The following is a 22,519-nucleotide window of genomic DNA, read 5'->3' as shown; positions in this document are numbered from 1 at the left end:
AGTTTCTTGAGAGTAGGGATACACAAACAAATCTCACTCTACCAGTTATCATGGGTTCATCCCATGAAGCTGACTGGTGGGATATTCAGGATGGATAAAAGGAAGTACTTCTTCACACAGCGGATACTAAAACTATGGAATTCGTTACCACAAAATGTAGTGATGGCCACCGATTTGGATGGCTTTAAAAAGGGATTAGACAATTCATGGAGGATGGCTATATGCTACCTCCAGTATCAAAGGCAGTATGCCTCTGTAGCCAGTTGCTAGGGAACACAAGATATTGTGCTCATGTTCTACTTGGGTTTCCCGTGGGCTGTTGGTTGACCAGTGTGTGAACAGAATGCTGGACTGGATGGACCCTTGGTCTGATCCAGCAGGGCTCTTCTTATGTTCTTAATTATACACATTCACACTTTGCAGAACTGTTCCTAACTGTAGGATGCCTAGTGCAAATGTGTCAGTGTGTTCTATATGGAGAGACGAACTACGTTTTCGGAATGACTTTAAAATAATCATAGTACTAGGGGGGAACTGTTCAGTGACCTTTAACTAGTTTTCTACAGTTATTACTATTATTATTATGAGTTTCCTTCAGCATAGACAGACACACCTATATGGGTGCTGCTCTCTGGGAATGCAATTCTAATCATATATGCTATTGGAAAAAGAGCTCCCTACAGTTTGAATGATTACTTTCCACTCAAACCAAACCAGTCTGTTAGGATTATTCTATAGACCTTGCACAAAAGTTGAAATCAACATCCAATGCTAAATTAAGGGTGTCAAGACACTTACACAGTAAATCAACACCCCAGCATCAGCCTTCTCCCCATGACACTGTCAGAACTCACAATTAGTAGATTCCATGGCAAGTCTTTGGCTATATGTGCATATTTACACTGTAATGAGAAACTTCAATACAGCAATAATGTTCTTATCCCAAGCACAGAGTTTATTATTCTCAGTTCTGTCCGTAGACACTGAATACTACTGATTTCTTGGTTTTCATTGCTGAACATTCCTTTGAGCGAGAAATGTTTATGAGCATTATTTATGCTTGGATAGTGCAAAACCAGGCCACTATGTGATCATTTAAGACAGGGATGGGCAACTTTGGGTGTTCCGGGGGCCATTTTCAACCCCCAGACACACACATCTGGACCACTACCAAGCACCAAAAAGGTCAGATTTAGCTTGTTTGCATGGCAAATCTGACCTTTTGGGTGCTCTGTAGTGCTCTGAACACCACTTGGGGGGTAATGTTTAAAAATTAATCTTCAGGGGGTCTTACGCAGCCTGTAGACTGCATATTGCCCACCTCTGATTTAAGAGAAATATCGGTTGGTAGTCTAAGTCCTTGGTCACCTACCTGATTTCCTGGAAAGCCATTCTGAGAATGGAGTTAGGGATGGAGAGCCAAAGCTCCAGCTGCCATGCCTGGAAGTGGCCTGCAGGCAAGTCTGTTGCCACAGATGCCAGTCCCTAAACATCGCTCTTTTGTCCCTCTGGAAATAGGCAGCACCCTTTCGGGGGTCAAATGTGGCCCCAGGCCTTCAGCTGCTGACCCCTAGATGAAGTGGACGATTGTCTGCATGGATGCCTCATTTTCCAGGCTGCACCCACTCACCTACCCACCACTGGACTGTACCAGTGCCCTCTGTTAAAAATCTTAACCTCCTCAAATTCTATCCCTCTAGGCAGTAGACTACCACTGTAAGGACTAATCTGCATTTCGACCATTTTAATAAAATCTCATCTATCACCTGTAAGTGTTCTTTGGCTAGAATCAACATCAGTTATTCCTCAATCTGAGGTTTCTTGAACTGCAATGGCATCCTATCACAGTCTCTCACATTAGCAGAGGACATCGTTTATTTGTTTATGTTTAACAATTATAAACGGCACCTTCATCCTCAAACGGATTTCAGGGTAGTGTACATAAAATGACCTAAATGCAATACAACAAAAATAACCTAAGATATTGTTACACATAATGTTACGTGTAACAGTTTTCTGTATGGTGAGAGTTTTCAGGGACTCCAGTGCTTACCCAGGTTTGGTTTCTTTGGAAGGAAGCCTCAGGTGACTTACAGCTTTCTGTAATATTAACTGTGCTTTAGTTGTAAATACATAGGCTGAGTTCTAGCTTCAGAAACTACAGGCTTCTTGCCTTTGCACTGACACATGTAGATGACATATTCTACTGAGAAGGAAGGGGAGAGAAGGTGGCAGAAGAGAAATACGCCCCTTCCAAAACAGTTGTTGACCATTGTTAAGGACAGCTAAGCTACATAACAACATGAGAGTGCTTGGCCACTTTTCCAGGACCATCAAGGTCATCTCCAGCACTTCTACTGGTTCAACCAGTTTAGCAGACCTCACGTTTACAATCAAGAATCACAGGACTGGAAGGGACCCCTGAAAGATCTTTTAGTCCAAGCCCCAATCTAGCGACACAATTATCTGGGGGGAGCCCTAAGTCTGCAGAGTGTGGACCTCCCTGTCCCTGAACACTCTGCTAAAGCCCAAGCATCTTGTGGAAACATTAAGCTGTCCACTGAAACGGGCACTTGATAGTCGGTCGGTGGCAAAGGTGGAGGGGCACAGCTACCATTAAGGGCAGGCATGGCCAGGCACCTGCTGAGGACCCGCACCCCCACAAGGGCCCACTGACCAGAGCTGCCAGGACTTCCTCCTCTTCATAACGGCAACCTGCTTGTTCGCCTGCTTCTCAATCTGGCCCAGGCAACAGTGGCAGTGAGAAGGCAAAGCAGCAGATGCCCCCACTGGCCTGCTCCCTGGCTCCCTACCTGACAAGCAAGCAAGTGGGAGCAATGAGGAGAAAGAGGGGGAGGCGCAAGAGAAGTGGGTGACCGTGGCGGTGAGAAGGTGGGCTCACTCAGGGAGGGGGCCCACTGGGGGTGTCTTGCCCAGAGCCCTCACAAACCTGGGGCTGGCATTGGGGCACGGTTAATACGTATTACTCAGTTCACTATATGACATATTATTTCCTACTTGCTTAGGGCCTTTTGGAATAATGTGGGTTTAATTGTTGTTGCCCCCTTCATGGATCACTGCCTTGTTGTGGCGAAGGGGCTTGCGTAACTCAGTGAAGCCATAAGCTATGCCGTGCAGGGCCACCCAAGACGGACAGGTCATGGCAGAGAGTTCTGACAAAATGTGGTCCACTGGAGAAGGAAATGGCAACCCACTCCAGTATTCTTGCCAAGAAAACCCCATGGAACGTATCACAAGGCTAAAAGAGATGACGCCGGAAGATGAGCCCCTCAGGTCGGAAGGTGTCCAATATACTACTGGGGAAGAGCAGAGGGAATTTCCAAGTAGCGCCAGAAAGAGGGAAGCGGCTGGGCCAAAGCCGAAAGGACACTCAGCTGTGGATGTGTCTGGTGGTGAAAAGAAAATCCGATGCTGTAAAGAACAATATTGTTTAGGAACCTGGAATGTCAGATCAATGAATCAAGGTAAGCTGGAGGTGGTCAAACATGAGATGGCAAGATTGAACATCGACATCTTGGGAATCAGCGAACTAAAATGGACAGGCATGGGCGAATTTAATTCAGGTGACCATCATATCTACTACTGTGGGCAAGAATCCCTTAGAAGAAATGGAGTAGCACTCATAGTCAACAAAAGGGTGGGAAAAGCAGTACTGGGGTACAATCTTAAAATCGATAGAATGATCTCAGTACGAATCCAAGGCAAACCATTCAACATCACAGTAATTCAAGTCTATGCCCCAACCACTGAGGCCGAAGAAGCTGAGGTTGATCGGTTCTATGAAGACCTACAACACCTTCTAGAACTAACACCCAAAAAAGATGTCCTCTTCATCATAGAGGATTGGAATGCTAAAGTAGGAAGTCAAGAAATCACCGGGATAACAGGCAGGCATGGCCTTGGTGTACAAAATGAAGCAGGACAAAAGCTAATAGAGTTTTGCCAAGAGAACACGCTGATCATAGCAAACACTCTTTTCCAACAGCACAAGAGACGACTCTACATGTGGACATCACCAGATGGTCAATATCGAAATCAGATTATGTCCTTTGCAGCCAAAGATGGAGAAGCTCTATACAGTCAGTCAAAACAAGACCTGGAGCTGACTGTGGCTCAGATCATGAGCTGCTTCTTGCAAAATTTCAGCTTCAATTGAAGAACATAGGGAAAACCACTAAACCATTCAGGTATGACCTAAATCATATCCCTTATGAATATACAGTGGAGGTGAGGAATAGATTTCAGGGATTAGACCTGATAGACAGAGTGCCTGAGGAACTATGGACAGAGGTCCGTAACATTGTTCAGGAGGCAGCAACTCAATCCATCCCAAAGAAAAAGAAATGCAAGAAAGCCAAGTGGCTGTCTGATGAGGCTTTACAAGTAGCTGAGGAAAGAAGGGAAGCGAAAAGCAAGGGAGAAAGGGGAAGATATATCCAACTGAATGCAGAGTTCCAGAGAATAGCAAGGAGAGACAAGAAGGCCTTCTTAAATGAACAATGCAAAGAAATCGAGGAAAACAACAGAATGGGAAAGACTAGAGATCTCTTCAAGAAAATCGGAGATCTCAAGGGAACGTTTTGTGCAAAGACGGGCATGATAAAGGACAAAGAAGGCAGGGACCTAACAGAAGCAGATGAGATTAAGAAGAGGTGGAAAGAATACGCAGAAGAACTCTACAGGAAAGATCTTAATGTCCCTGATAGCCATGATAGTGCGGTCACTGAACTTGAGCCGGACATCCTAGGAAGTGAAGTCAAGTGGGCCTTAGGAAGCATTACTAACAACAAAGCTACGTTTCCCTACGTTCTTCAATTTAAGCCAAAATTTTGCAAGAAGCAGCTCATGATCTGAGCCACAGTCAGCTCCAGGTCTTGTTTTGACTGACTGTATAGAGCTTCTCCATCTTTGGCTGCAAAGGACATAATCAATCTGATTTCGATATTGACCATCTGGTGATGTCCATGTGTAGAGTCGTCTCTTGTGCTGTTGGAAAAGAGTGTTTGCTATGATCAGCGTGTTCTCTTGGCAAAACTCTATTAGCCTTTGTCCTGCTTCATTTTGTACACCAAGGCCATGCTTGCCTGTTATCCCGGTGATTTCTTGACTTCCTACTTTAGCATTCCAATCCCCTATGATGAAGAGGACATCTTTCTTTGGTGTTAGTTCTAGGTGTTGTAGGTCTTCATAGAACCGATCAACCTCAGCTTCTTCGGCCTCAGTGGTTGGGGCATAGACTTGAATTACTGTGATGTTGAATGGTCTGCCTTGGATTCGTACTGAGATCATTCTATCGTTTTTAAGATTGTACCCCAGGACTGCTTTTCCCACCCTTTTGTTGACTATGAGTGCTACTCCATTTCTTCTAAATGGGTTTAATAAACCCCTCTAAATGGTATTAAACAATAACACAAACAATATTGTTAGCTTGAAGAGCTGTAATGGGCAGGTTGAAACAAGATGGTATAGGAAACCTGTGAAAAGGGAGATATTACTGAACTGTAACACTGCACACCCTGTGCTAGTGAGTAAGCAGGTGGCAAAGAACATGATTCAGAAAGCTGCTGGGGTGTCTACACTTAATTATGCTGAGGAATCAAAACAAAAGGCAATAAAACTGGCAGAGGCGAATGGTTATAGGTTACCAGCTCCAGCTGTTACAAGTGTGAGGTATACCAGAGGACTGCCTGTTTTGAAAAACCCATTTGTGACTGACAGATTTGTATGGGAAGCCCAAAAGATCTTTGATTGCCATAACATCAAGACTAATGTTGTTTGTACCGCCCTGGTAACACTGAAACAACATCTTGTGAAGTCTTGGCTGCCTGACAACAAATGCTGGACACAGGAATGCCCTGTCTGTGTGGACGGTAAGGGAGAGTGTACAGTTAAGGGTGCTAATTCATAAAACTGAGTGTTTGGAATATAATTCCTCTTGCATTGGTGAAACTGGGAGACCTCTCCTGAAAAGATGTAAGGAACACTGGGCTGATATTCAGCATAATGAAAGACGTGCTAGACCTTGGTCCCTTCATATGAGGGAGAAACATGCTGGCAGAGAAACCTTAGTGAAAGTCTCTGTGCTGGGAGCGGAATGGAGCCTCAAAAGGAGAAAGATTAAGGAGGCCATGTTTACTGATCAGCTGAAACCTGATATCAATGTAAAGGATGAGATGAAACAAGCTGTGATTTTTATTTATTAATGCTTCTTGATTGGTTGTTGAAGACAGGTGCTGATGGTTAATCCATGTTCCCTCATTGAGGTCTAGCCTGTTCCTGATTCTTCTGGCTCAGCTTATAAGTGGTATTGTAGCACTCTTTTCTACGTGACTGAAGCTGGTGTTTTATATCAAAACGTTTCACATTTTAAAATCTCTCTCTGTGTGTGTATAATTTCTACATCTATAAAAATTAAATTTACAATTTTTAAAAAAATTAAATTTTAAAATCTATAAGAACGTATAAACTGGAAGTGCCACTGGTGGTCATTGGTGTTGTTTTGGACTGATGTATCATGTGCATCGCATCACCTGCATATCAGTTAATTCGGAGCTTGAAGATACTTATTCCAGCACTGCGTGGGAGCATCAAGTTCTTAAAATCTAAGCGTAGGCAGAAATCCCCTTTATGGGAAACCACGAATGGCAACACTGAGGGAGCAGGGAATGAGGAGGTGGTGAAGGTTTAGCAGATCAGTGTACTAAACAGATGCCAGCACTCAGAAAGCAGGAAGAAAAATGTCAGAGATGGAAAGCTGAAGTGGGAAAGTATTCACAGACAAAATACAGGAAGTGCTGAGAAAGAGCGTATCCTAAACTACGCTCGTTGGTGTAGAAATCCATCAGTGGGACAAAGGGGAAAATGCACAATTTGGTGCCTCATCCAAAAGTTGGAAGATGAAAGGCAATTAGTGGGAAAGTCTGATTTCTGCAGCATGACTCAGCATGCCACTCTACAGAGTGCAGAATTTCCAAACATAAAACTAGGGGGAAGGCAAACAGAGAGCATCGGCCTACTGTCTCTTGCTGTCACAGTGGCCCTTCACTGTGCATTGAGAGACTCTTTTCCTTCTTGAAAATTGGGTGGGGAAATGCAGAGGGAGGTGACTGCTCTGCTGGTTGCTAATGTCATGTTGTTGTTTATTCGCTCAGTCGCTTCCGACTCTTCGTGACTTCCTGGACGAGCCCACGCCAGAGCTTCCTGTCGGCTGTCGCCACCCCCAGCTCCCCCAAGGTCAAGTCCGTCACCTCCAGAATATCATCCATCCATCTTGCCCTTGGTCGGCCCCTTTTCCTTTTGACTTCCACTTTCCCTAGCATCAGCACCTTCTCCTGGATATCCTGTCTTCTCATTATGTGGCCAAAGTACTTCAGTTTTGCCTTTAATATCATTCCCTCAAGTGAGCAGTCTGGCTTTATTTCCTGGAGTATGGACTGCTTTGTTCTTCTTGCAGTCCAAGGCACTCTCAGAATTTTCCTCCAGCACCACAGTTCAAAAGCATCTATCTTCCTTCGCTCAGCCTTCCTTATGGTCCAGCTCTCGCAGCCATAGGTTACTATGGGGAATACCATTGTTTGAACTATGCAGACCTTTGTTGTCAGTGTGATGTCTCTGCTCTTCACTATTTTATCAAGATTTGTCATTGCTGTCCTCCCAAGAAGTAAACGTCTTCTGATTTCCTGCCTGCAGTCAGCGTCTGCAGTAATCTTTGCGCCTAGAAAGACAAAGTCTGTCACTGCCTCCACGTTTTCTCCCTCTATTTGCCAGTTACCAATCAAGCTGGTTGCCATAATCTTGAGGTTTTTTAGGCTTAACTGCAACCCAGCTTTTGCACTTTCTTCTTTCACCTTCGTCATAAGGTTCCTCAGCTCCTCCTTGCTTTCAGCCATCAAAGTGGTATCATCTGCATAACTGCAGAGAGCTTCGGCTATTGGGTGGTATAGAAATGAAATGAAAGAATAAATAAATAAATAAATCTGAGGTTGTTAATGTTTCTTCCAGCGATTTTAACTCCAGCCTTGGCTTCATCAAGCCCAGCACGTCGCATGATGTGTTCTGCGTACAGGTTGAATAGAAGGGTGAGAGTATACAACCCTGCCGTACTCCTTTCCCAATCTTAAACCAGTCCGTTGTTCCGTGGTCTGTTCTTACCATTGCTACTTGGGTCGTTATAAAGATTCCTCAGGAGGCAGACAAGATGACTTGGTATCCCCATACCACCAAGAGCTTGCCACAATTTGTTATGAGCCACACAGTCAAAGGCTTTAGAATAGTCAATAAAACAGAAATAGATGTTTTTCTGAAACTCCCTGGCTTTCTCCATTATCCAGCAGATATTGGCAATTTGGTCTCTAGTTCTTCTGCCTTTTCTAAACCCAGCTTGTACATCTGGCAATTCTCGTTCCATGAATTGCTGGAGTCTACCTTGCAAGATCTTGAGCATTACCTTACTGACACGTGAAATAAGTGCCACTGTTGGATACTTTGAACATTCTTTAGTGTTTCCCTTTTTTGGTATGGGGACAGAAGTTGATTTTTTCCAATCTGGTGGCCATTCTTGTGTTTCCCAAATTTGCTGGCATATGGCATGCATCACCTTGACAGCATCATCTTGCAAGATTTTAACAGTTCAGCTGGGGTACCGTCGTCTCCTGCTGCCTTGTTATTAGCAATGCTTCTTAAGGCCCATTCAACCTTACTCTTCAGGATGTCTGGCTCTAACTCACTGACCATGCCATCAAATCTATCCCTGATATTATTATCCTTCCTACACAGATCTTCCATATATTCTTGCCACCTTTTCTTGATCTCTTCTGCTTCTGTTAGGTCCTTGCCATCTTTGTTTTTGATCATACCCATTTTTGCCTGGAATTTACCTCTGATGTTTCTAATTTTCTGGAAGAGGTCTCTTGTCCTTCCTATTCTATTATCTTCTTCCGCTTCCACGCATTGCTTGTTTAAAAATAATTCCTTATCCCTTCTGGCTAACCTCTGGAATTTTGCATTTAATTGGGCATATCTCCCCCTATCACTGTTGCCTTTTGCTTTCCTTCTTTCTTGGGCTGCTTCCAGTGTCTCAGCAGACAGCCATCTTGCTTTCTTGGTTTTCTTTTTCTTTGGGACATTTTTTGTTGCTGCCTCCTGAACCGTGTTGCGAACTTCTGTCTATAGTTCTTCCGGGACCCTATCTACTAAATCTAGTCCCTTAAATCTATTCTTCACCTCCACTGCATATTCATGAGGAATATTAGTGAGCTCATATCTAAACGATCTGTGGGTCTTCCCTATTCTCTTTAGTCCGATTCTAAATTGTGCAATAAGAAGTTCGTGATCTGAACTACAATCAGCTCCAGGTCTTTTTTTTACCAACTGCATAGATGTCCGCCACCTTTGGCTACAAAGGATGTAGGCAATCTGATTTCAGTGTCGACCATATGGTGGTCCATATATAAAGTCATCTTTTAAGTTGTTGGAAGAGAGTGTTTGTTATGAACAGTGAGCTGTCTTGGCAAAATTCTATCAGCCTATGTCCTGCTTCATTTTGTTCTCCCAGACCATGCTTGCCTGTAATTCCAGGTGTCGTTTGACTACCCACCTTAGCATTCCAATCTCCTGTAATGAAAATAACATCTCTTTGGGGCATATTGTCCAGTAGGTGCTGCAGATCCTCACAGAACTGATCTACTTCTGCTTTTTCAGCATCTGTGGTTGGGGCGTATATTTGGATCACTGTGATGTTAAATGGCTTACCCTGAATTCGAATTGAGATCATTCTATCGTTTTTTGGATTGTATCCAAGCACTGCTTTAGCCACTTTATTATTAATTATGAAGGCTACTCCATTTCTTCTGTGGTCCTCTTGTCCACAGTAGTAGATCTGGTGGTCATAATGTCCTAAGGTCATAAGAGTCCACAAATCTCCAGCGAGAGAGGCTTTCCCCTACTGCTGTAGCCAAGGGGAGGGGGAGATATTTGTGGTGTCCACTTATAGGTGAATGGGCACAGGGTCCCCAAACACTCACATACCCTTCCTCTCCTCCTGAGCTTTCATAGGGTGTTTCAGCCAGTTTGACCTCATGTGAATGAGCAGTCAGGAACCTTGGGCTTGCATGCACCCTCCTCCCCACAAACACACACCAATTCTCCGCCTCCTGTCCTGATTTGATGCAAGCCACAGAGTATGACATCTTGTCAGAACCCTGAAAACCAGAATGGGAAACAAGGATCAAAGCCTGGGCAGAAAGAGGCACACAGCCCAACACTTCCATCCCCTCACTCATGTAACACCAAAGCATGGCTTGGCATTGTGTCTGAACCACCCAATGGCGTCCTTCTGCTCGCGAAGTGGTACAGGAGAAGAAGCCGACTGACTCATGCTGAGACATTATGATGGAGCTGTCAAGCTTCTTTTGGAAAGGATTAGGAGATGTCTTGTGGGAAGAACTTTTCTTTCTGTGTGTGAGTGGGTCATTAAAATGTATGACATTAAGGCCTACCATTTCCTCCCATGAGCTGAAGGGCGCTCACACAGTGGTCCTCCTCCTCTTCGACGTCTTCTTCTTCCGCATCCTCCTCATGGTTGTAGGATACAGGCCCAGTTTCTACCAGCACATTTGCTGGCTTTTCAGCCTCTTGGAGTTCTGTTTGAGGATTTGGAAAGACTGCCTGCAAAGGAAGAGAAAAGTCATTAAACACACACATGAACACACCACTCCTCGCCTCTCAGCTTTTCCCTTTAAAATGGCCAACTGAAAGAGAGAGAACCGTGCTTAGCACATTCCCTATTGTCACCCTATTGAAGATCCAGGCTAAGAAGCTTATAGCTCTTCTGAGGCACACACCTATTCTCCTGTGGAAATTCAGTTGTTGAGTTATTTCAAAGCACAGTCATAGACTGAATAAAGAAAATACTTAAACTACACAGATGTTAACAGGTAGGAAGGTAAAAATTTAATTCTTACATAACATAAGAAGAGCCCTGCTGGATCAGACCAAGGGTCCATCTTTGTTCACACAGTGGCCAACCAGCTGTCAACTAGAAACCTACAAACAGGGCATGAGGGCAACAGCGCCCTCCCACCCATGTTCCCCAGCAACCTGTGGACATAGGCATACTGCCTCTGATACTGGAGGTAATATATAGCCATCAGGACTAGCAGCCAAAATTTGTCTAACCTCCTTTCAAAGCCATTCAAATTGGTGGCCAGCGCTACATCCTGTGGTAGCGAATTCCATAGTTCAACTGTGAGCTGTGTGAAGAAGTCCTTCCTTTTATCTGTCCTGAATCTCCCACCAATCAGCTTCATGAGATGGCCCCACTGGGCTCTAGTATTATGAGAGAGGGAGAAAAATGTCTCCTTATCCACTTTTTCCACAGCATGCATAATGTTGTGCACCTCTATCATGTCTCTCCTTGCTTGCTTTTTTTCCAAGCTAAACAATCCCAGCTGTTGTAACCTTTCCTCATGGGGGAGTTGCTTCAGCCCCTTGATCATTCTATTTAGCCTTTTCTGCCCTTTTTCTGCCCCCCCCTTTTTTTTTTAACTCTTAAAGGACAGACATATGTTGAGAAGACTATCTGGGGACTCTTTTCAATATTCCCTCTCAATACATTTGGCTTTAATCAGACCTATTAGATGCAACAAACCACCTTTGCACAAGCACAAAAGAAAACAAAACGACTGTACAATCCCTAATGGATCAGGTAATATTTCGCTGCAATCAGAAAGAGAGTCAATAACTCATTATGCACTTTTGAACCAAACTGTTTAATTAGGAGAAGGGCCACATCTCAAAGGCTGAGTGCATGCCTTGCATACAGAAGTGCATGAGTGTTTAATTAGGAGAAGGGCCACATCTCAAAGGCTGAGTGCATGCCTTGCATACAGAAGTGCATGAGTGTTTAATTAGGAGAAGGGCCACATCTCAAAGGCTGAGTGCATGCCTTGCATACAGAAGTGCATGAGTGTTTAATTAGGAGAAGGGCCACATCTCAAAGGCTGAGTGCATGCCTTGCATACAGAAGTGCATGAGTGTTTAATTAGGAGAAGGGCCACATCTCAAAGGCTGAGTGCATGCCTTGCATACAGAAGTGCATGAGTGTTTAATTAGGAGAAGGGCCACATCTCAAAGGCTGAGTGCATGCCTTGCATACAGAAGTGCATGAGTGTTTAATTAGGAGAAGGGCCACATCTCAAAGGCTGAGTGCATGCCTTGCATACAGAAAGTCTCAGCTGTGGTCCAACACATCTGGAGGACACCAGGCTGGGGGACGCCTGCCCTGGAGGCGCTTCCAGACAAGGCACCATCACCCTGTCCAATTCACAGCCATTTACAGGGGATCCAGATAGACATCGCTGCCTTTCACTTTTCCCACCACTTCTTCCATCTTTTTTCTTAATGCAGAAAATCTATTAAGGAGAAAAGGATGGAATTGCTGCATAATGCCTTCTAATTCGTAGCGCTGGGAGCCTTCGCTCTGGAAGCACCCTACCTCTGTACATAAAGGCAGCTCTTGTCTGCATTAGAGGTTTCTGTAGTACTCAGTAAATTGGGAATTAGCCCATCACTGCTGAGGCAGCACACACTGTTCAGTTGGATCTTTACCTGCTGAGCAGATGATCTTCTTCCCCCCTGCAGAGATGGGCAAAGATTAAAACAGCCCCAGGGAGAAGCCGTGGGATGGGGAAGTGAAAGGGAAACTTGCAGGCTACATTCTTAAGTCAGCCATGGACCTCCCACAGGAATCAAGGCCATTCACATCTCTGGGGCTCCCCTGCAGAGACTCCAGCACCCCCTGGATAGCAGAGCCAACCAGGCATATTCAACACCAAGAGGATTTTACAAAGAGTCAGAGGTATCATTACCGAGGGAATATTTATTGTACTTCATGACAACAGTACTTACAAGGCAAGCCTATGATTTTAATAAGCGGTTGCCTACATACATTCAGGTTGTTGGGTCCCCCTACCCCCACTTTCACTTCTGCACTATCATCACACTGAACCAATAAAACCTTGGGTGGGCGGGGAGGCATCTGTTCAATTAGAGGGAGAGAGAAGGTAGAGATGGAGTACAAATAATAAAGTAAAGGGAAGCATGTGCTGGGTCACAGCCCTGTATCTGCTGGGTCACAACCAAGAAGGTTAAACTAAAATATGACTGTAGCTAAGAGTAGCATTAAAAAAAAAAAGGAGGGTGAGGGTTGGAAAAAATGATCGAACCTTGGAACATCAATACCTATTGGCCACTGTTAAAAATGTGATTGTCACTGTCAGTATTGTCTTCATTTAATTTTCTTTTGACCCCACTTCTACCATTCTCTCTCTCCCCCAACTCCGCAACCATACATGCTGCATATAAGCCCAAAACTTTTGAAAACACCTAACGTGTCTGAAAGTGGCCTATAGACCATGAAAGTTTATGCCAGAATAAATTTGTTAGTCTTTAAGGTGCTACAAGACTCTTTGTCGTTTTCGCTGCAACAAACTAACACGGCTACCCCACTGAAAGAGGGAAAAGAGAGAGGTTCACCTGGCGCCCACGTTGCAGTCCTTCTGGCACCAGGTGAAAACCTTTTCATTTATTTTATTTTCCCAACATTTTAGCATTCTAGTATTTTAGCTCTGCTGTATTAAATCTGTATTTTAAATCTCTGCATTGCTGCTAGGTTTTACTCTGGTTGTACTTTTATATTGCATTGAGCAGGGCGTTGGACTCGATGGCCTTGTAGGCCCCTTCCAACCCTACTATTCTATTATTCTATCTATGATTCTATTGTAGTTTTCAGCTTTCATATTTTATATTGCTTTATACTGTACCTGGTGGTTTTAATTTTTGTGAATCACCCAGACAGCTTTGGCTATGGGGTGGTATAGAAACGAAATAAAATGGAATACATAAATAATAAATAGTAGAATCGAGGGTCTTGAACTCCCTCCTAGGTGGGGGACAACGATGATGACATTGCTGTAGCACCCCCATCCCTCTGTTAGTTTTTCAGTGCCAGGCAAACATTGTGTTACTCCAGAGTGTACTTGGGGGCCACTAAAGCAAACACATTCCCTAGGTGGTTTGCTGGGCTCTTTCTTTCTTCCTGATGGTTTTTGTTTTCTGTTCACTGCTGCTTGATTGATTAAGTAGTTTTCAGGTTTTAATGTTACACTATGTTTTGGGCTTTTAATATTGCTAGCTGCCTTGATCTCAAAAAGGCAGAATACAAGTGTGTGTGTGTGTGTGTGTGTGTGTGTGTGTGTGTGTATGAAGATACTGAGGCATAGTAAAAGTAAAGAATGTCTATTGAGTAACTGGGTCCCATTTAGAGTTGAAACATGATCTATTCTGACTGACATCAAAGAGCCAGTGCAGGAGCTAGAGGGTGACATTACTGGGCTCCCAGTTACCCCACTCTGCCAGCAGGCAAGCCACAATCATCAAGGGCAGCCCCACAGAATACGATTAATCATAGGTCAAGAGGATAAGAGCTTTTTTCTTTTCATGTTACCCCTGTTTTGCTTTCCAGAACAATTATGCAACTCAAGAACTCCAGTACACCACTGCAGGGAATTCAGGTATCAAAAGAAACAGACACAGCCGTAGTAGTAAAAGCAACACCCCAATTTATATTAATTGTTATGCCAGGAATTTCTGCCTGCCTTGAATGTTTTCACAGAAGAATGGTTGAATTTAAAGGAGCTACAATTGAACCATTATTTTAAAAATTGCACAACCCTAATTAAAGCATGACCTTCTTCTAATTATCATGTCCATTTCCTGAACGTCTCTATACTAAAAATGTGCAGGTTTTTCTAATGAGGATGGCATAAAAAGTGGGAAAATGTATTTCGCCTGGCATAAGCGGTTTCTGGGGTGCATTTTTAATCATCTTAAATATGAAGCTGTCAGAGATTTCTTTTAACAGAACTTCCTGAACTGGTTTCCACCAGATGACCCAAACTACAGTTTGGCTTTTAAACTTGTACGAAGGTGTGCGTTTTGCCCCGCTTCAGAGACTGTGAAAAACACATTCAGACATCGATCAAATTAACTAGCAATTTTTTAAAACAGTGGAAGAGTTCACAGATTTATACCAGGGTGGGGAGAGAATGATACATGTTTTGCCAACTAGCAACATGCATTTTATTTTTATAATATGTGTGTGTGTCCCCATGTGTGTATCTATCTAAAATTATTTACAAGCTGGTTTTAAGTGTGGAACCCTCTCATATATGCAGATAGGTAGGTAGGTAGGTAGGTAGGTAGATAGATAGATAGATAGACAGACAGACAGACAGACAGACAGACAGACAGAGTTCTTTGGATCCAGAGAACTCTCTCTCTCTCTCTCATTCTCTCCACACACACACACAGACACACACACACGTGTGTGTGTATGCACATATATATACAAATGTTTCTTGGATCCAAGCAGCAGCAGTTATCATTTATGATACAGTGGGAAAAGGAAAGGAGCTGCCTTCTTTTATTCAGGACAGGTTTTTGGCTGGAGGCATGTTCAAAGCCCTCCCTACTTAAAAATCATATAGCTCGAAAGAACCAGAGGTCATCCAGTACCTAACTCTGCCCCATGGAGCTCCTTCAGACCAGTCTATGTAATCTAGACCAGAGCATGACACAAGCAGAGAGCGGCTGACTAGAGGAAAAGGTCTTTGAGAGCAAACAGCTTCAAAAGATTCATGCAAGAAGCTGAGAAACAAGCTTTGGGAGCAGCAAGTGCCTGGTCAATGGGAAAATATATCATGACCAGTCGTATCCTAACCATGGCCAAAACACGTCTACTGGGTCACTTTGAAAGAAAAACTGTTGTGTTTTATAGATCCTAGAAACTCAGTATTTAGAAAAGCAGAACCATCTTCAGGCTATTAGTAGCCGCTCTGCTCCCCCATCACGTCAGGAGGGAACATGTCACCCAAAGGCATTTTCAGAAGGTAAGCAACAGTGAGGACCTTAGCCGATAGAATACTTGGCATAAAGGTGACTCTGACTCTACTGTGGAAGGCAAAGTGATAAATCTCATTACTCTCTGGGTACTGGGAATAAAAAGTGCTCCAACGAATACCTTACCTCTTCTGTTGCAGGCTTTTTTGCAAGCTGTGTTGAAATCAAGGGTCTTAACCTGGACAAAAGAAGGATTCAAGACGTTAGATCCTTGGAGTAGAATAGAAAGAAGACACTTGAGCCAGTCTATCCAGCAAATGTAAAACAACTGGTTGAGTGGGCAGCCTTGTTCACCGTAAACTCTGGCTGAGTTGGCAGTCTTAGGCGCCGTACTGCTACACGGTTTGTTTGAAAAACAAAGGACACGAATCCCGTGAAAACTGTCCGACAAAAATTATAGGAGAAAAAAGATCAGAAAACAGCAGCTCAATTAAGAAGACACACACACACAGCAGTAATAATGAAGCCATGGCAGGGTGCCCTTATCCAACCACCACCACCACCTTATAGGATCTGGCTCATCCTGCATAACCCCCATTTTAATGGGAAAATGTCTGAATTTCTTCATTCATAAAATGCGTACCTTGCCCTTCAGTAAAACATACTCCCAGTGCGGCAATACCATCAGTACAACAAATTAAATCAAAAATACAAATAAAATATTAAAAAGAGTAGAAGTAGACTAAAACATAGCGGCTACTCTGAGTATGACCAAAAATAGTCACACATAGATAATACCCTTTATCTGGGTATCTATGCTTGCCAACCAAGGGTAACACTTCATGCATCTGATAAAGTGGGTTGTGGTTCATCAAAGCTTATGCTGTAATAAATCTGTTAGCCTTTAAGATGCCACAACATACTTCATTTTTTATTGTTTCTGAACTGTTGTTGTTTTGGCACTGAAAGGACACGAGTGTAGGCAACAGCAAGCTTCCCTGGAGAGACCATTCCATAGACAAGACGCCACCACTGAAAAGGTCCTCCTAGGAGTTGCTGTCCACTTAACGTCAGAAGGCAGGGGCACCTGGGAGATGGGCCTCCACCAAAGATGCTAATGCAGGTACATGTGGGAAAAGATAGTCCTTCAGATATCTGGGTCTCCAGCTGCCCTGGGATGTACAGATAAGCACCAAAACTTTGAACAGTGAAGCTGTTTCAAGGCTGTGGTGATATGATCCCCAAGGCCAGCCTAGTAGCTGTATTCTGAGTTAAGTGAAGCTTCCAAGAAGTCTTCAAAGGCAGCCCCACATATAACATATTGCGAGCTGGCCAATTCACACGTGGCTTTTTTTCTTTTTCTTTTTTAGTACCTAGTAGTATTTGAGTATTTGAGTAGTATCTGAAGCAACCATGAGACAAACAGGTGTACCATTCAGCAGGGGTAGGCCACCTGCAGCCCTCGGCCTAATTTCAAAATAGGGTGGTCACTTACGCATTGCCAAAACAGAGGAAATGCATCACGAAAAGAGAAGACAAAAGAGGACACCAGTTTCCATAATGTTTGCAAATGCAAATTTATATGTATAGGTGCAAATTTAGAGATAATGGCTATAATTTAATTAGAAATACAATGCATTTCGCCATAGCAGGGAAGACTGCGACTGGGTGAGCTGTGTACCTGCTGCTCAGTCTGCTGTCCTGTGGATGGGCAACTTTTAGGTCCTCCTGCTCACCTTCCTTATGTTTCTTTGACTTTAAGCCAGACTTGGACTGGACAGCCCATGAAATAGAGGAGACCCCCAAATAGGGGACTGCAAAGTAGGCCACCTGTGCTCCGTAAAGTAGGACACTTGGCCACCCTGTTTCAAAAGCCTTCCGCATTGAACCAGTTCAGACCTCTGGCAAGAGTGATCTGCCCTTCCCTGTGGGAAGGAAGCGGGTGCGAGAGAAAAGGGGGTGGCAAAAAGAGAGAAAGGAAGCGGCCTTTCTCTCTCTCTTTTTGCCACCCCCTTTTGCCTCTGGCCTGCCCACCGCTGCCTTCAGCCCCATTCACAGCCAACACACAGCCTCCAACAGATTACCTGAAAGGGAACAAGGACGTTGACAGGAAAAGCGTTGCCTGCCCCTGACGCCATACAGGCACACTGTGATGTGCCATGGCCGCAGCAATGCTTTTTCTTTATGTCCCTGCCTCATTCCTGTATGAAGTAGGGAGCAGGGGAGCCTATTTGTTACACCAGCCTTCTCCAACCTGGTGCCCTCCAGGTGTGTTGGGATTACAATTCCCAGCATCCCTGGCTGGGGGGGTGGGAGTTGTAGCCCAACGCATCTGGAGGGCACCAGGCTGGGAAAGGCTGCTTTATGGGATAAAAACTATAGGGGGGAAAAGGAAGAATATACTTAGAGAAGAAAATCCCTTCACCCAGTGTATTTCCTACTTTGCCTTTCCCTTCATCAAGCATTTCTTTATTTATCTGATTTCTGCCTCAGTTTTCAGTCCAGAAGGATCGAACCCAAGGCAGCTTACGCAGGGACATGTCCAACCCTGGCTGTCTATCAGTGGAACATAAACCACTGATGGAACAGTTGCCCCCTCCTCAAATCTGCTTTTGGGGGGTGGGGGATCTTCCGGAGCAGATTTGGGGAGTGCAGGCGGGCTGCAGGCGGGAGGACAGCAAGGGGAAGTCCTGTTGCATGCATGGATATTCATTCACACAACGTTGGACTAAAGCCATAAAATACGATTAAACTGGGGATGCTTCCAGCCCACAGACACATGGTTTTGTTGTGGGGTGAAAACCCCTCCCAACTCATTAGACTGGTGCAGCCTTTCATCTAACCTTGCTCCCTCAGCTGCCAGCAATGGTGTGGCCCGATGCCTGGCAGTGTGCTCCTCCCTCAACCTCAGAGCCAGGTGTTAACACCTGGGCCAGATGAGAGGCTAAGCAATGGCAGCTGGCTGCTCCATTACCTGGCTGCGTGCTTCTTTGACAGATTACTCTGCCCTCTCTTCTAAAGAGCCATCCAGTTGCTCTCATGAAATACCTGCACTTCACTCCTTGCTCAACTGGGAATAGTCTGCCTGGTTTCTAAATAAACTCTCTGAAGGACGTCTTTAGCGAGAGGCATTTATCCCTTCCTCTCCCAAATTCTTCTGTCAGGCTTGGGTTTCTTTACACACCGCTCTTCAATATATTTTTTTAAAAGGGAGCTAGACCCAAGTAAATGTGTGAAAAGCTTAAGGCTTTCATTATCTCTGAATATTAAAATTCAAAGACTTGGCAGAGCTTCAGGGAAGTTCACCTGACAGCAGCATTAAGACTCCTGAACAGTTGACAGCCCAAGGAAACTAAGCCAGGGTAGTGTTCCAAGGGCAATCTATGCCGGTGGCCACTCTGGCTGGGAATGATGGGAGTTGTAGTCTAACACTTCTCGCATTCAGCAGAAGCAATTGCTTGCTAACTTGTATGGCCACACATTTCTGGCATCATACTGAAGCCCCAGAGGAGGCTGGATTTATGACTTACATTCTAGGGTAGCTATATAAGCAATTACAAAGGCACACTTTTGCACATATTGCCTACTCTTTTCACTACTTTAAATGCTGTTACAAAAACTCTTTAGTTTTTTTCAAGAGGCTCAATTAGACATGGGGGGTGGGGGTGGGGTTGGCCATGCAAACAACTTGGGGCTCTGAATATGTCAAGGGATGATTGTGCAGGAGGTTATTACAGCAGTATTTTCTATATATTATAATTACAGAAAGCCACCCTAAGCCTACAAGGATGGAAACAAAATACATTAAAATAACAATTTTAAAAAGTTGGAGGAACCCGGTTTATCTAGTTCTCTCTATTTTTCAAATTCACAGTGTAGTTATGTACAAGCAACATCCAAACATGTTCCGGACAGTCAGATTGACAATGTGTGTGTGCTTTGCTGTAAAAACTCTGCATTCTGTTATATGAATAAATATGATTTGCTTCGTTTGTATAACTTAAACTGCTTCAGAGATTCAGGCTGCAATTCTATGGAGTAGAATTGGAAGTACCTGGGCATAGGTCACATTGAACATAGTGGGACTTGCTTCCAAAGAGACATGCACTAAATTGCACTGTCAGATTTCCAAATTATTTAGAAGGTTTTGAGAAGGCCCAAGGGAAGCCCACGGCCAGGAAAGTAAAAGCATAGAAATGGAGGTTAGATGGCCAGAAACACTTAGAAGAGGTGATGGTGGACTACTGTCACATGAGAGGAACAGAAGACTGTGCAGGGGGCATCTTTTCACTAAACTCTGGAAGACTTATCATTAGCATTATCAGCATTATCTAGGAGTAGCAGCAGCAGCAGTAACAGTTGCCCTTTGATCAGACCGGGGGGGGGGGGGACCACTAAAGAATGATACCCCCAACCATTCAAGAAGGACTGAATGATCCACTATTTGGGACACCACTGAGAGATCTAAAACACAGTAGGGTAATATTCTCTGTCTACAGCCAGACAAAAAATTGTCCATCATGGCCACCAAAGCAGGAGTCTCTGTTCTGAATCCTAGCCTAAAGCGCCTACTGATATTTCCTTCAAGACCTGATGATGCTGTTAATTGTAGTTCCCCAATACAAAGATGAAGTGTTCAACATATAACACTTGGCCTCTGATAAACACTGTTAACAAATCCTCCTCCAAAGCCCCTTCCCCTCCTTGAAGCAAATTCCCCCTTACCTCTTAACCATCATTAAATAGCTCAATGTTAATGACTGGGTTTGCACATCACAATAAGCCACAATGGTTTATTTTTCTGAATAAGCCATGCTGGTTTATCATGTTGTCTGCGTGTGGTTTTCCTGTACCACGATGGCCTATGTCCTCAAAATAAGCCACTCTGATAAGCCACGGTCTGCAGCAAGGTTTATTTAAGCCACCGTGGCTTATCATGTCATCTGGCGCTTACCATGGCTTATTCCAATTGCCTACAGAGTAAGCTGGCAAGAGCAGCCAAAACCGCTGCTGCAGCTCTGCTCCAGCCTACAGAGCCCTTTTTCTGAGATCTGACAAGCACACCAAGGACAACCGCAGCCAAACAAGCACAGCCTTCCCTGATACCACGCTACAGTTACAAAATGACAGCTTTCCCCAAGTACAACGACAGCCTTGTGCTATTGCAGTACCCTGCTACCGCGAAATTACACAATGACTGGCTTCCCTGATCGCTACTTTGAAACTGCAGAACTTAGGAAATAGGGGAATAGGGAAAGAACTGCTCACTTTTCCATGAAGAAGTGCAGTTCTGCAATTATCCACTACAGCATCTGGAGGCTCCCCATGAAGGCACTCCACCTGTGCAATTTTGCCCCATTCCAGCAAACTGTCAAGGAGTTATAGCCCCCACCTCCTTTTCTGGCCACTTCTCGATGAAAATGCAAAGTTGGGCAGTACAGCACAGCCTCCCCGACTGCATAATCCCCCTACTGCGAAGTATCAGATTTACAGCCCTTTGCAATAAGACTGACCTGGGATACCATCTGGCAAAAGAACTGGAGAGGGAGGAGAGGCGAGGATGGGGAAAATAAGCAAGCTACTCGCAGTAGCTTATTTGGCAGATCCCGTGGGGGATAACAGTAGTGTATTTTCAGAATAAGCTACTGTGAGTAACTTCTTAAGCCACCATGGCTTAAAGTGATGTGCAAACCTGGCCAATAAGAGTTTACACCAGGGGTTTGCAACTTGTGGCCCTCCAGATGTTTTGCCCTACAACTTCCATCAGCCCTAGGCAGCATAGCCAAAGATGAAGGATCAGGAGAGTTGTAGGCCAAAACATCTGGAGAGCCACAAAAGTTGCCTGCCCCTGGTTTAGACTAATCAGGATTTCCCTCAAACCAGCAGCATCTGATTTGAAGTGTTTTTCAGACGCTGGTTTAAGGGAACATTGGGGGCCCATCTCTTTCATACCAACAACCACCATTTGCTAACTATGATTAGCAGGGAGCCAGTTTATTTCACTGCAGTCTGTAGGAGACCTCAGAGAGCAAAGTTACAATCTATCTTGAGAGAAGTAACTGCAGCATAGGCAGCTAGAGGGTGTGGGTAGTCACTTAGTAGTATCTTCACATCATTAAGCATCAATACAGAAGGTATTAAAGGTCTTCATTTTAAAAACAACAGCATTGATTACACTCATTAACACTGGAACCAGAGTGTGCTGAGGTTGCCTGGAATTATAGAAGGAACCATACCTCCCAAAGATACCCCGAAGACTTTTTCATCTCCCAATTAGGAACAAACTGTTGATTGAGCCCCCAGGGACCCTGAAATCTGCTGACATTTGCTTTAGACACAAGGCATCTGCGTTTGTACTACAGCAAAGCCTAACTAATTTCAGGTGCAGACAGAGAATATTCCACTCTCTGCCTAAGTAAAATGGTCTGATAACTGTCCCCCCTCCCCCACCCAAATATGAATCCACCAGCAAAGTTATAAATGTGGTGCAATTGTATATTGACTGTCAAGAATAACTACATGTGGTTTTAAATTTCTGCTCCAGCAGTTAGCTCACCGCTCATGAGCTCGCATGATGGCTTACAAGCCAATACCAAAAAAA

At 44.2% G+C, this 22,519-nt stretch overlaps 1 protein-coding gene across 1 annotated transcript in view; it reads right to left on the bottom strand.

Annotated features, from left to right (window-relative positions):
* The window catches only part of BRF1 (BRF1 general transcription factor IIIB subunit), a 276,895-nt gene that overhangs the window by 6,499 nt on the left and 247,877 nt on the right, over window positions 1–22,519 (bottom strand). Inside the window, exons 16-17 of the mRNA XM_084837074.1 lie at window positions 16,105–16,156; window positions 10,518–10,686 (exon numbers count right to left, since the gene is read on the bottom strand). Of these exons, the coding sequence (XP_084693200.1) occupies window positions 10,518–10,686; window positions 16,105–16,156 (221 nt within the window). The remainder of the gene's footprint in view (window positions 1–10,517; window positions 10,687–16,104; window positions 16,157–22,519) is intronic.

The sequence above is a fragment of the Heloderma suspectum genome, chromosome 1 (genome assembly GCF_057233095.1).
Source record: "Heloderma suspectum isolate Gila_16-S chromosome 1, 16-S_ref, whole genome shotgun sequence".
NCBI classification, from domain to species: domain Eukaryota; kingdom Metazoa; phylum Chordata; class Lepidosauria; order Squamata; family Helodermatidae; genus Heloderma; species Heloderma suspectum.
The sequence above is the reverse complement of the archived record's forward strand: the minus strand, read 5'-3'. Positions and strand labels throughout refer to the sequence as shown.